We start from the raw sequence: 15,691 nt of genomic DNA, 5'->3' as shown, positions 1-15,691 counted from the left end.
GGACTTTGAGGCCTGTACATATATTGGGAACTCTTTAATATCTTCTTTAACTGCTTCGATCCCACAGGGGAGTTTGGCTCCATATAAATTAAAAGTCAAAGCACCTATCCTATACCAATAATGCAAAGACGGGGGCCCCATAAGACACCTGCAGGACTCTCAGGGGTTAACTTTTAAGAGCAGACAAAAGAGAAAAGGAAGAAGGAAAAAGTTAAGACCTTACATTTCACATTTGCCTCAGACCCATCTACTGAGCATATAGCAGGTCATTTAAAGCTGTTCAACATTTAAGCTGGGCATATACCTTTCACTAGCAGGATTTCTGTCAAATAAAAGATAACACACAGAGATAAGTCAAACTCTTGGTAAATCAACCACCCAAATTTCCTAAGGGACTACCCTGTGAGATGCTGATGACATAAAAAGCACCTATCTGTAACAGCTTATATTGTGTGCCCCCTTGTTTGTTATTTGACAACCCACACAGCACAACAGGAAATTTAAAAAGCCTGATATTGATTTTGCAGGCTCATCTTGCACTGTCTTTATCCTGTGATATTGGACTGGAAATTTTATAAAAACTGTATTTGTATCTAGCAAATCAAAAACACCTAGACATTTTTTTTTTTGGATTGGTATTTACCGTATATACAGCTCCATTTGCTAGAACTTTGGTGTGAAACAAAAACAGTACCTGCTAACCTATATTACTTGAGGAGCCTCCTAACAATATTCCTAGGAAACAGAACTAATAAAGAGCACAATTAAGTACCGCACCTAGGTGCACACACAGAGGAAAGATTAACCACCACTTGGCACACTACAACTCAGTTTGACATTGCATTCTCCCTTAAGGATGGCTACTCCTACAATATGAGAGGGTAAAGCCCTGACAGACCGGTAGCTGGGGAAATACCAGGGAGCCTTTCGGCCCCAATAGATATGGGATAGTATCAAGTCTCTTTCAACTCCAAAAATTATATCGTCTTGGACAATATAGCACACTCATCAGGACATCAGCATCCAATTTATTCTAGTAGAAGCTGTAACGCAGTAAACTGCAGTTTTTTCCCCCTAATATGCCGCAGGGGTTGAGGATGAAAGCAGACCACTTTAAGCCCAAACCCCAATTGGAGAGACCACCTGCTACTGAAAACAATAAGGTCGATCCTCAATCTGATAGTGATTCACTAGACCTAGACTCACAAAGCACTTCTGCTCAGCCACCTACCATGGCTTCGGAGATTGTAGATACCCTTACCCAGAGAATAAATAATCTGCAAGATTCACTAACCAAAACTTTCAATAGTTCTATTGCCGATCTTAAAAAGGATATCGGGGCTATAGGAGAGAACAACAACCTGCGGTTTAGAAGAATACCAGAGAACATCTCGACGGCGGATCTGGAATCCTTTCTTAGTGAATTCTGTACCTTCCTAAAGACCCCACTTCTACCTAGTGAGAGCTTAATCGACTGAGTACACAGACTACCGAGAGGTAGGAATGTGTTAGCTGAAAAACCCCGGGATGTCATAGTCCGTTTTCATTTCTTTACGTACAAGGAGCAGATAGCCAGAGCAATGTTTTCCAATCCGACCCTACCTGAACGATTCCAGGGCATACAGGTATTCCCTGACCTCTCACAATATACAATTCAGAAGAGGGCTACCTTCAGAGAGGCTACCAAGATGCTGAGACAACAGGGCATCAAATACCGTTGGGGATACCCCACAAAATTACTCATCCAAAAGGAAGGTCATCTATTTTCTGCCACAACGCCGGACACAGTTCTGCAGTACCTCAAGAGCTGGGACCCTACGCAGTCTACCTCAACTAGAGATGACCCACACACCCGCTATACTCCTCCACCTCCAGAGGAGCCTGTCAAGTCTTCCACAGATGATGGCGACGTCCAAGACTCTGACTGATCTTTGTGTCCGAGACGATAAGTATACATAATTAGGGAGGGAGGAGGCTGGGGTTTCTTCTTGTCAATTCATGATGCCTTGGCTCTTCGTTATAACGGTTTGTTAATGACTTTTCTGCTTTTTATAAGAGACATTCGAAAAGATGGATTTTTTCTAATTCTAATTAATAATGTTTCATAGAATTCTCAATGTTTATCTTGTATACGAGTCAAATGAGAGTAACTTTCCACTAGCTGCTATGCCTGGTCGACTCTCTATGTTGCCAAATATTTTTGGATAGTGCCCCTGGTCACAGTTGTGGCAGAGAGGATTGGCTTCATGGAGCAGGCGATGAGGCTATCTAACATGTAAGATAAATGTCTGACTGCCACATTCCAGTATAACTAGGATATGTACAATGATAATATTTACACATATGCTAAGTCTGTTCTTTTATTAGTTACTGTTAGAGAGTTTAGAAAGGGTTTTAGACTCTTAGTATAAATGTTTTCCAGTGAATCTTTTTATTATTAAAAGAGGCATTCGTTAGGTTAGACTTTTCCTAATTTTAGCTAATGTTGATCCACAGAATTTTCTATGTTTAACTTGTTTACCGGTCAGATGAGAACAGGTTCCCATTAGCTGATCTGCCTGGTCGCCTTCCCGTGTTGCCAAACATTTTGAGATAGTGCTCCGGTCACAGGTGTGACTCTGAAGACTGGCTTCACGGAGTGGGCGGTGAGGTGGCCCAGCGTGGAAGATTTGTGAATGATTAACACATCTTAATATAACCAGGTTATATATCATTATGATATTTTCCCATGTGCTAAGCCTGTCTCTCTATTAGTATTGTTCTAAGAGGCTAGTATGTATATTAATGAATATGTGATTTTTGTCAAACTGGCAAGGTATTTTTTTTTCTTTGAATTTCCTCCACAGTAAGCTGTTGCTCAGTAGTATGCTGGCCCACCTTCTGGTCTGCTCACACAGTCAGTGCCTATAAACATAGTTAATTCACAGGGAACTATTCCCATAGCTTTTATAAGACCAATGATTTAGCCCCCCTGATTAATAGATGTTGCGACTCCACCATAGACATCTAGGTTTTACTGCAACAGTTGTTTCTTAAACAGGCAGTTACGCCTGCATGTCTGTGCTGGACTCTCCGATGAACCTGATGCTCCACATGTTGATACCTATGTTTTTATATTTCAGTGTGATTTTTTTTTATGAGCAACTGTATTTATTTTTGTTTGCTAGGTCTACGGCTGTGCTCTGTCTGGCCGGTGGGTGGAGCCCCGGCCCAATATAAGGGAGGCCCTATCTAACCCTGACGATATTTATAGTTGGCCGTGGGCTCTGCCTGCGGGGGAGACGGATCAACAGAGCCATATTAATCTATAAGATTGTACTTCATATGCATTTAGGTTAATGTTATTACGAAATGCTGTGTTACATTCCCCTACATGTAGCTATACTTTATTGTGAAACTTAACGAGTTAAATGAGACGATTAATGGTAAAAGGGAATGCAGTCACCAACTTTGAATCCCTCGGGCATGTTCAGTTCTCAGCCTCTCGTCAGCCCATCATTAAGCCCTAGACCTGGCAGCCTATACTCTTCATTGTAATACACTACATGATAGTTTCACACATCCAAGACTTTCTCTCAGTTTACGACACCCAAGCTACATTGGGAGATAAAGTATTATTCTTATAACATCTAATCTAGTTTGTAGATATATCTACCTTCCTGGAAATAATCCCTACCTGTCTTTGTCTCTGACAAGTATGACCTTAGCTCTCCTAGTATCCTCTCTCTTTCTAACTAAGCCCTAGTGACGAGACAGTTCCAGTTTAATTTTTTAACAGTTACATAGTAATAGTAATTCCTAGCTTCTCCCCTCCCTTTTATCAAAATTATGACTTGATTACTAATCCTTGTTTATTATATCTTCCCCAGCTGCCGGTTTTATTGGTAGCCATTTTTTTAGAAACTCACGAGTTTCAACCCCCCATCAAACATAAGTTTACACAGTAAACACCAGAACACAGATTCTATAACTCCTTCTCGCCTATTAGTGTGAATCATTCTTTTTGCTTTTCTTTTATTTACCACTTTCAGCATTCAAGTTAATCAGCCCCGGACAACAGGGCTTAAGATATCTATGCAGGTTCCCTTTTTTGGCCTAAAGTTCCTTGATTTTTCTTTGAGCTTGCCTAATAGTCCTCCACCCATAGCCCTACTTCTTTTCCCGCCCCGTTACCCTCCTGTTACTATCCCTAGTGTTTTTCCTGTTTCCACCCTTTTTTTTCCCTTCATTCTTCTCTCCCCCTTTTTTTCTTCTTTCCCGGTTTCTTAATATGACTCAACCAGCAATGTTGACATTCCTTACTCTTAATGTAAAGGGTTTGAACTCCCCCCAACAAGCGGAGCCTTCTGAAAAACTTTCTTAAGTCTCATGGTGGTGATGTGGTTTTCCTTCAAGAGACTCACTGGGCCTCCTCGCAGGTCCATTCTATTAAGTTCCCTCAGTTCTCAGATATTTTCCACTCGACATATAAAGATAAGTCTAGAGGGGTCTCTATCCTAATTGGGAGGCACACCTCCTTTCAACTGATCCAACAGATAAGTGACGAAGAGGGACGGTTTCTTATTTTGATCTGCAAGTTGAATAATCAATTGTTCACGTTAGTCAATGTATACGCCCCAAACCAGAGACAGGTAGTATTCCTAAAAAAACTCTTATTTTCAGTTGATAGACTGAAGCAGGGGACCCTAATAGTTGGGGGAGATTTTAATCTTGTCTGGGATCCATATATAGATAAGAAAATACCAGCGCTTAAAACCTTGGACTCTTATTCTCTTTCGGTGGCCCCTAAATTTTGAAATGTAATATTCCAATATTCTTTGTATGACGTTTGGAGGGCATTTTGCCCAGATTCAAGAGACTACACTTATTTCTCAGCTTCCCATAGATCTTATTCTCGCCTTGACTACTTCTTTGTTGACTCCTGGACGATGAATCTAGTAAAGGAATCGAGAATCCACTACTGTGTCTGGTCAGATCATGATGCAGTCTCTTAAGATTAAAACTGGAGAAACCCATGGGATTGCACCGTCATGGAAATTCCCCAAATTTCTTTTGAAGGATGCCTTGTTCATCCAACACCTTCAGGAGTAGATTCAACAATTCCTCGCAGTAAATAAGGAGGGCCAGACTTCTCACCAGGTGAGATGGGCGGCATTGAAGGCTTTTCTAAGGGGGATATGCATCTCCAGGCTTGCCAAGATATGCAAGCTCTCCAAAGCTCCTCTGGGTAAATTACTACATGAGCTGAGATTGGCGGATTGCCAAAATAGAGCAAATCCATCCCAGCAAAACTCAGCTGAGGTTACGCGTTTGAGGGGTTTGATAAAGGATCTGGAACTTAGTAGGATTCAGAAAGCGTTAGCTACCTTTAAACAAGTATTATATCACAATAGTAATAAAGCCGATTCCCTACTAGCTAATAAGCTCAAATGTCGTACAGCTGCAGCCAGAATCCCGTTTCTATTACACAAAGGTCAGAAGGTGTATGCACCGGCAGATATTGGAACAGCATTTGCGGAATTCTACGAGAATTTGTACAACATTAATGCTTGTGAGTCTCCTGAGGAGGCCTCTGTCGAAGAGATCTCTCAGTTTCTCCAAAAACTACATCTGCCCACGCTTACTGAAGAGAATAGAGCTGCCCTGACACAGCCCTTTCATACTAGAGAAATCACGCTGGCGATTAGAAATCTCAAAAATAATAAAGCTACGGGACCTGACGGTCTCCCCGGGTGCTTTTACAAAAAGTTCTCAAACCAACTTATGCCGGTTCTTCACTCTCTTTTTAATGAAATTAAAACAGAGGGCAAATTACTCCGTGAATTTCTGGAGGCTTCCATAATTACTATTCTCAAGCCAACCAAGGATCCCACATTATGTAGTAGTTATTGCCCGATCTCGCTGATAAATGTGGACACCAAACTTTATTCTAAACTTTTAGCGGATAGAATGGTCTCCCTTCTACCTTCTCTTATACATATAGACCAGGTAGGGTTCACCAAAGGACGTCAGGCTCCTGATAACACGAGGAGACTGTTGTCGGTCTTGTCTGATGCTAGTAGGATCTGTACTTCGATGGTGGCCCTGTCGTTGAACGCTGAAAAGGCCTTCGACAGGGTAAGGTGGGAGTTCTTGTGGGAGGTACTTAAGATATTCGGATTCCCCCAACAGATAATTATGGCCATTCAAACGCTTTACTCGGCACCACATGCCAGTGTGAGAGGTCCTGGGTTTTGCTCTTCTGAACTTAGTATTTCGAATGGTACAAGACAGGGGTGTCCCCTGTCACCCCTTCTCTTCTCTCTGGTTATGGAACCATTCGCCCAAGCGGTCAGAAATTCCTCACAGATAACGGGGGTTAGGTACCCCTTGCATGAAGAGAAGATCTTGTTATTTGCGGATGATGTCACACTGATACCGACTAACCCGGAGACTTCTATTCCTTCAGTCTTCAATTTAATTGACTTATTCAAGAAACTTAGTTACTATAAATCCAACAAGTTGAAAACAGAAGCATATGCCCTTAATCTTCCGCCCGAACGATTGCTTGCTCTGCGGAGAGCTTTTGACTTTCAATGGTCTGACTCTCACTTAACACACTTAGGAATTATTCTGAGTGGTGACCTTGACTCTGTGGTGAACATGAATATTGACAAACTCCTAGGAGAATTGAAGACCCTGACATTGAAGTGGGACTACCAGGAGGTTTTGTGGCTTGGCAGGGTAGCGACAGTTAAAATGTCACTCCTGCCGAAGGCCCTTTACTTGTTCAGATGTCTTCCACTCAACATCCCCTATGGATATTTGCAACAAATCCATAGATTGTTCTTACACTATGTTTGGAAGAACAAAATACCTAGAGTGGCATACAAAATTTTGCAAAGACCATTCTCCAGTGGAGGTATTGCGTTCCCCAACATATACCTTTACTATGAAGCGGCAAGACTTTCTCACATTTCAGCATGGGGTGTGCTTGAAGAAAAGCCAGGTTGGCATAGACTTGAGGAACAGTCTCTACCTTTAGGACTTACCCTCAGGGATATAATCTGGGTTCCCAAACACATGAACTTGAGAAAAGAGATAACTAACCTCATGGTTTGTCAAACCTATTTATTATGGCATGACCTGCGCCATTGTACAGCAATTTCCCCACATCCATCTCCCATTCATAGCATTGGCGGACTACTCTGGAACTTTCCAAATATCCACTTAGATTTCTGGCTGAGTTAGGGAAAGCACTTGATTTCGGATTTTTACCCTTCAGGAGAGCTGTCATTAGCCTCAAAAGTTTGTGTATCCACAGAGAATGGTTCTCAATGGTCCAGATTTGAGGGTATGAGAGTCATGAGCCTCATTAGATCTAAAGGCTTCCCTAGGTCAGCACTGAGGGAAAACACCAAATGGGAGGAGAGGTGGATACGCGGTAAAACCATGATCAGACCCTTATCCTTCCACTACGTGGCCCTTGTTAAAGACCAAATTACGGGTCTTCCTTGGCAAATGAAAGCATGGTGTAGGGACCTTGAGGTTAGGATTTCGACTGAAGATTTCTCTAGGGCAATTTCGCTCACGAAAAAGACCCATCACTGTGTGACTGTGATGGAGACCTATGTCAAAGTGCTACTAAAGTGGCATAGGACGCCAGTGAGACTATCCCTGATCTATAAAACGTGCAATCCGCAGTGTTGGAGAAATTGTCAACAGTTGGGGTCTGATGTCCACATTTGGTGGTCCTGCGACAAGATCAAACCACTCTGGAAGGATATTGAGCTTCTCATCCAAACACTAAATATTGATCTCTGTCTAACTCCACAAATTGCACTATTTCATGTCTTTCCAAGCTCTGTTACCATCCCAGTCAAGAAAATGCTAATCTATATCTTAGCAGCTACAAAGTTGTGTATTGCCAGCGCCTGGAAGCAAATAGAGCCCCCAACTCTGGTTGAAGTGTGTGACATGATCGGTCATTTTGCATCAATGGAAAGATATGTGGCTGGAGAAACCAATGCGCTAGAGTCATATTGGATGACCTGGCAGGAATGGCATGAGTGTCAGTAATTCCTGTTGGGCAAATTTTCTGCTTTCTTTTGTTCCTACCTTCCCCCTTTTTTTTGTTTGTTTGTTTTTCTTTCTTCCCTAACCCTCCCAACTCCTTCTATGTGTGAAACCCCCCCAACCCCCCCTGTATGTAAGATGGGCAGATTAGGCGCTCTGAATAAGCTTATTGAACCCTTGGGTTCAATTAGTTATAGTTACTACCTTTGAACCGACCCTATGTTCCTACACTATGTGCCCTTGGTTTGTATGCCCACCACTTCGGCTAGATCTATATACAATTCTAACTCTAGATTATGATTCCAGTGTTATGTTAACCATGACCACAGACTCAGACCTTGGACGTAGCCCAATTTTGACTGCTGGTTTTAAATTCCTGAGTTTATTGTTGGGTTGACGACCGGCGGCACTTTGGGTAGCCCGAGATATTCTTACATTACCTTCAATTAGAGATATCTGAGGTTCTGGTCTTAAGCTAAGATTCTTGATGCTGATCTATTTTTTCTATATTGCAATTATGTATATTTCCTCTTAATTGTTTGTATTTTGTTATTTGTACTTTAATAAAAATCTTGAAAATAAAAAAACAAAACAAAAAACAAAAACAAACCCCCCCCACATGTATAGGCTATATGAATGGATCATCTACAAAACATTTATGCAAAGAAAAATCTAGTGTATAATGTCCCTTTAACCATTTGCAGGGGTTAAAAAACAGTTATATGCCAGCCCAGCAATAGTGCAATAATAGAAGCTCTGTCACATTACAGTAGTTTTTGAACGTATGTTCCTTAAAAAAAAAAAACTAATATGTTTAAGTGATGGCAAACTATGTGGTTTCAATCATCACAGCATGATAGAATGAGTAAGGTAATGAATACTAGCATATTTTTTGATTATCATCTTACTTAAAATTAGTTATACACTGGTGAATTTACTCATGCACTTCTTAACTAACGCCTGCATCCCTCCCCATGGGGCCCCTTTGGGATGAATTATAAGGCTAATTGTGAGCCAGACTTCATCCAACATCAGTGCCTGACCTCAAAAATTCCCACAAACATGCTCCAAAATCTTGTGGATAGACTTCCCAGAAAAATGTCAGCTGTTATAGCCGCAAAGAGGGGCCAATTTTATATTAATGCCCATGATTTTGGAACGGGATGGCCAACAGTCCACATGCTTTGGCCATCTAGTGTATGTACATATTTTTCTTTCAACAAAGGATACCAATAGAACAAAGTATATTTGAAAAAGAAGTGAATTGAAAATTGTCTTAAAGTGACATGCCCTATCTGAATAATACAAGTTTTTGACTTTTTTATCCCTTTAACACAACCTTTTCTATTGCTACATTTGAACCATTTATGACTATAGTTAAATGTATATTTTGATTTGTACTTAAAGGGATAGTTTACTCAAAATGTTTCTCCCTTTTAATTTGTTCCCAATGATCCACTTTTCTGTTGGAGTGTAATAAATTGTTTCCAAGTATTTCCATTACCCTTACGCATTTGAAATAATTTATTTAGCCTGTGGTATCCCCAGCCATCCTGAAACTTTTTGGCCTCAAGGCCAAGCTGTGTAAACACAGCCAGTATAAGAAATTACACTCCCAGTGGGCTATAGAAGAGCTAAGGTAATACAATGTCAATTTTCCATTGTTCTCTTCAAGAACTGGTGATTGGTTTACGGACAGATATAAGATAAAGAAGCCGGTATATTACACAATGTGATAAAGTAATAAGATCTGATTATACCTACAAACTCAACCCATTTTATTAGGTTGTGGCTTCAAAACACAAAACCAGCTAATTCATATTCACAAATAAGCCTTAAAAAAGCAAATATCATACATTTTATACTCTGCATCTGATAAATAAAGTAATTGGAAAAACTATTTTATAGTATACTGTCCCTTTAACCATTTAATAGTGAGCAGATGAGACGGTGCAAATCACCAAGTGTGATTAAGAAACATGTCTAGTCAATGAGATTATATGAAAACAAAATTGGACCTATTTGAACAGGAGAATATTAACACTTCAGCAAACAGTATACAGAATTATGTGTCTGCTTTTCAGGTCCCTTCACTATCATAGAACACTCTCATATACAGAAGAGCTAGAATAAGCTGCAGTTTAATCAAAATATATTTCTACAGCTTCTCACCTTCTGTAGGAGTCTCATTAAAACGTCCTCTGTGTAGCCGCCTCTGGTCTCGTCATCCTTCTTGCATTTCCATTTCAGCTAGGGTAGAAAGAAAAGATAATGTAAAGCTGAAAAGGGAGAAAATCAGACAAGTGTTTGGTGCATGTAACATGATCCAGTAAGCCACTTTAACAGCAGACTAAACCCTCTGGTGAATGGTGAACCCTCTAGCACAGCATGTATCTCTTTTACAGAGACATAAACACCTTGTGAGTACAAGACATTTCTGTTGTCTCGCTAGAGAACAATATATCAGTCAAGTCTAAACATTTTAAAATCAAATTAAAACCGTGTTTGCTGCAACTGTTTTTCAATAACCAAACTCCACCCACCGCAACTTGCCTTATTTGGAGGAGTCCAATCGGACTAGAAAAGGCTAGAAACAGCCATTGTGTTAGTAAAACAGAAGTGTTTTACAGTTATTATCTCATCATCTTTTCTGAAACCAATTACAGACAGATTTGTGGCAGGGTTAGCCTTGAGAAGTCTCGGGCATTTCCAGTTCTGAGAATTAGAAACCATACAATTTTCATTTTCATTATAAGAAAATGATTTAAAATAAACAAATAAGATTCCATAAGTATTTACTACACATAATTAAACATTTTATATTCTAACCTGTTTACTATCCCTTTATAATGAGCTGTGACAAGGTTGCAGATTCAAATGGTGTGGCAGAAAGACACTGCAAAATTAGCTGCTAATATCCTGCAGCAGCTTATAACGCCGCCTGTCTAAAGCAAGAGGAATTGGGGTTAATCTTACGTATACTGTGGTAAGGTTATGGGTTAGACAACAGCTTAAAGGGACTTTCATGATTCAGATAGCTCATGCCATTTTAAACAACTTTCCAATTTACTTCCATTAACAAAATGTGCACAGTCTTTTTATATTTAAACTATTTGAGTCACCAGCTCCTACTGAGCAGGTGCAAGAATAAGTGTGTATGCATTTGTGAATGGCTGATGGCTGTCACATGGTATGTGTATGCATTTGTGATTGGCTGATGGCTGTCACATGGTACAGGGGGAGTGGGAAAAGACATAACTTTTAAAATTATCAGAAAAAAAATCTACTATTCATTTGAAGTTCAGACTAAGTGCTATTGCATTGTCTTGTTATCATGCATTTGTTGATTATACAAATCTACTGTGTTGACTGGTCCTTTAAGGATGAATACAGGTGGCCCTCGTTTTACAACGGTTCAATTTGCGCCGTTTCAGAATAACAACCTTTTTTTCAGTCATGTGACTGCTATTGAAAAGCATTGATTAAAATAGCCAGTAGGTGGAGCTGTCCGCTTGTGTTGCAGCAAAGATATGCAAGCCAAGAAAGCTGAAATTAATCAGTTTAACCAGACCTGAGCTATCGAGCAGCTTGCAAAGGAACAAGATCTTCCTGTCTATAAATCAGTCCAGATTGGAATGCATAGAAAGAACTGTTTGCAACGAGCAGCTTGCAAAGGAACAAGATCTTCCTGTCTATAAATCAGTCCAGATTGGAATGCATAGAAAGAACTGTTTGCAGAAAAATGCAAGTAAAGTCTGTGTTGTGTGATTATTTTATTAGGTTTATAATGCTGTTTAGCAAATGTTTTTGTTCATTTAACTTATTTTAATTATATATTCTGTGTTGTGTGATTATTTTATTAGGTTTAAACTGCTGTTTAGCATTTAAAGTCTTAATTTCAAAGCTTTAAAAATAATGTATTAGGTGTTACTTATGACCATTTTGAGAGGGGCCTGGAACCTAACTCCCTCACTTCCCTTTGACTTACATTATTAACTGAGTTTCAATTTACAACAGTTTCGATTTACAACCATTCCTTCTGGAACCTAACCCCGGCATAAACTGAGGGCTACCTGTACTGCATTGCAGAACCATACAGGGTTATACACCAATTAACAGTAAATAAAACAGTTCATTTACATATCACAAACCCGTGTTTCAAGAGCAAGTATGGCACAAACATGCAACAGGGCTCCCAATTTCACAGCTATCGCCACATTCTCAACACTTTTAAGAGTGCAGAGTCTATTGAGATTAAAGGGACAGTTTACGGTAATCTGACTTCCCCTTAATGAGTTTCCAGAGATTTGTTATACAAGCTGACGAGTATAAATGTATGGGGAAAATTATAATTTGGGTTTATTTCTATATCAAATAGCTGTTTTTGCTAGTTATAATGCAACCCATTTCAACAGGGAAGAGCAGACAACATTATCTTATCTTTATCTCTATGCACTCTGGACCCCTTATCTTATCTCTGTCTGTTTACGCAACAGGTAGTACTCAACATTTTAATACTCATCCCTCTAACCCCCCACTAACTAATTATTTTAGACAGCTTCTTGTTCACATAACATTTCTTCAACCAGTACTTAAGTACTGAAATTTCCAGTATAGGGTGGTGATACAATAGATAGCTATTTCAAATGACAAAAGAAAGGTAAATGATTATTATTTTTTTGGGGGGGGGGGAGATACACTCCAGCAGCTAAAATGGATAAACTGAAATGTTTTAAAGGGGAGAACATTTTACTAAACCCTGTTCCTTTAAGCTCTATAAAATGCCAATTATATTTGTTTGTGTATTGTACTACTACATAAGAGATGGAACAATTACTTGCTGTATTAGATACAAACATTTCCAAACTGTAGAGATAGTTATTTAGCAAAAGAAGCCATCACTTACTAGTTTACTAGCAGTATATTGCAGTTACGAATGAAAGTAAAGTACCAATCAATGTCCAGCTACTGGAGAAAAAGCTGCAAACCTGGAGTAAATTAACCACAACTATAGCTTGAAAACAACTCTCATTTAACTTACCTTGATTCTAGTGCATTCTTTTTCATCTACACCGGTCTGACCTGTACATATAAAATATAACAGTGGAAAGCAACAGATTTATTATATTAATCTTGGGAAAAAATCATCTGACCTTTTTCTAGAATTAGACAATTCAAGCACATTAGTGAGTTGTGTATATTTGACGATGATACCACAATAACTTATTAATTAGGACTTCAAGAATAAAATCTGATCATAGAAATATGACATTTACAGCATAACCAACTACAGGAATAGTAAAACTATAAACCTGCTGTAAGCTTTTCAAATGGTGCATCACATAGAAGGCTCTACCTCGTAATCTCTGCTCCGTTTCAGACCGGATTTGCTCGCGGATCAACCTCTGCTGCTCCTCTAGCTGCCTGGAACCCTCTTCACGGAGACGCATTATCTGGGTGACACACAAAGATATAGTGAGCACTGGATTAACACTTTCCCAAAGATCTCACAGTTAGTTTGTAAACTAGTATGACACACCTGCCACTTACAGCAACTAAACTACCCATATAAGGGCTAGATTACGAGAAGCACTGTTGTGCGCAAGCCATAAGGGCTTTATTGCTGCTATTTGCGCGCATCAGAAGTAACGCTTTTATTGCAGGTTGAAAGTAAACACATTCCATCAGCAGAAACTGTCACCAATCCAGTCAGCAGTGCTAGCTACACAACTGGGTCATATGACTAGTGCTACTGATAGGGTCAGTTTCTGCTTGGGACCAGCAGTGCTCTGTGGGTCCCAAGCACTACTTCTATGTGTATAACCCCTTTGCAGGAGTTAGAGGTGCAGGGTTGCTAGTATTAAAATGACATGCTCTTACTAATTAGAGCAAGTGATTTAAAACTATAACTGCTCTTAAAGAGACTTTTCAAATTACCTCTATTAGCAATTTCATTTTGTTTGCTTGATATAATTTGTTGAGCAGCAGGGAACTAGCTGAGGATTGGTAGCTAACGCACATGTCTCTTAACATTGGCGCACCAGATAGGTTTAGCTAGCGCCAGTGCATTGTTGTTTTGGCGCTGACTTTAGCAAAAGCGGTTTAACATATTGGGCCATATTACAAGTGGAGCGGTATTTACCGCTTCCGTTAGAGCGCTAAAGGTCAACTTTTTGCGCTTGTCGGGTTGCGCTGGTATTATGAGTTGAAAGTTAAAATGCATCACCCTCACACTAACCCGATGAGCACAAACCAGTTACTTTGAGCACAAAAAATAACCTCCTTCCCCATATAATGCAAAGGAGACAAAAACCCTGGCAAACCTGAACTCATTCTCAAGTGCGCTAACCCGACATGGCAATATGAATATTTCCCATTCCAATGTTCTGCACATAGCAGAATATGTTCAATTTATTCATAAATACATATTTCTACCTATATCTGAAAGTATTTTGGTACAGTATATATTTATACATATATATATATATATATATATATATATATATATATACACACACACACACACATATACGATTACATATAGGTATAGATATATACAGTTATATTTAGGAATATTTAATTTTAAAAAATATGGAACATATTCTGCTATGTGCATAACATTGGAATGTAAAATATTTACAAGTAAGTACACAGTATAATACTTTATTAAAAATAAATATTGCATATATACATACATACACACACATACACATCTTTAGACATGTATATGTATGTCATTGTTAAAGCCCTTTGGCTGCCATTTTTTCCCCTAACACCTGATATCTCATATTTGAGCCCTTAAAAATTATTCACAAAAAGTATTGCACAAAAAAGTTATATTAGATAATGTTATTATAAGTGTAACTGTACCTTGTAATGTATTTTTTAAGTGTTTTGTGCAACTTTTTTATTTTCGCCAGTTAACCAGAGTTCTGAGATTGCGGTAATCATTCTAGCGTAAATCGCGATCAACTTGTAACATGAGCGCAATTTAACCTGTGCAATAGTTTGCGCGTCACTTGTAATCTAGCCCATTACATGCAAGCACCACTGCACTAATAAAATGCTCTAACATATTCCCTTTGCGCTTTTAGGTCCCTTTAACTTGTCCTCTATTTAGAAATAGCACAAGACCTCTCTCCTACACAAGGCAACCTCTGCACAACACAAATAAATAGTTACCTCTTGTTCCAGAGTCTGAGCAAAATTAATTTCTTCCTCCTGATTCACCTGTGCCTGTGCTTCACGAGCTTCCAAATCTGAGTGAAAATGAATATTGCAAAAAACGTAAAAAAACAACAAAAAACAACAAGTGTTGAATTTATTTAAAGCAGGTGTGTTAAACTGGCGGCCCGCGGGCCTAATGCGGCCTGCAACCTATTTTTGTGTGGCCCACAGTGCCTCCATGAAAAATAATAATTATAATATGCTTATTACTTAAAGAGCGAGTGCACTGATTTTACACATCATTTTTGCCCAATCCTTTTAATAATTTTCTCTTTAACTAAAATCACATACTTTATATTTGATAAATATATATATATATATATATATATTATTTTTTTTATATAAATATTTTTATTGAGGTTATTAAAGGCACACAGTATAAAGAACATGTTCTTTAACAAACGTAAAA

The 15,691-nt window shown here is 39.0% G+C and overlaps 1 protein-coding gene across 1 annotated transcript in view; it reads right to left on the bottom strand.

Moving 5' to 3' along the window:
• Positions 1 to 15,691, bottom strand: part of DNAJC17 (DnaJ heat shock protein family (Hsp40) member C17) — a 104,817-nt gene that overhangs the window by 14,954 nt on the left and 74,172 nt on the right. The window contains exons 5-8 of the mRNA XM_053697882.1: positions 15,238 to 15,314; positions 13,412 to 13,508; positions 13,097 to 13,137; positions 10,228 to 10,305 (exon numbers count right to left, since the gene is read on the bottom strand). Coding sequence (XP_053553857.1) covers positions 10,228 to 10,305; positions 13,097 to 13,137; positions 13,412 to 13,508; positions 15,238 to 15,314 — 293 coding nt within the window. The remainder of the gene's footprint in view (positions 1 to 10,227; positions 10,306 to 13,096; positions 13,138 to 13,411; positions 13,509 to 15,237; positions 15,315 to 15,691) is intronic.

The sequence above is a fragment of the Bombina bombina genome, chromosome 1, assembly GCF_027579735.1.
Source record: "Bombina bombina isolate aBomBom1 chromosome 1, aBomBom1.pri, whole genome shotgun sequence".
NCBI lineage: Eukaryota > Metazoa > Chordata > Amphibia > Anura > Bombinatoridae > Bombina > Bombina bombina.
The sequence above is the reverse complement of the archived record's forward strand: the minus strand, read 5'-3'. Positions and strand labels throughout refer to the sequence as shown.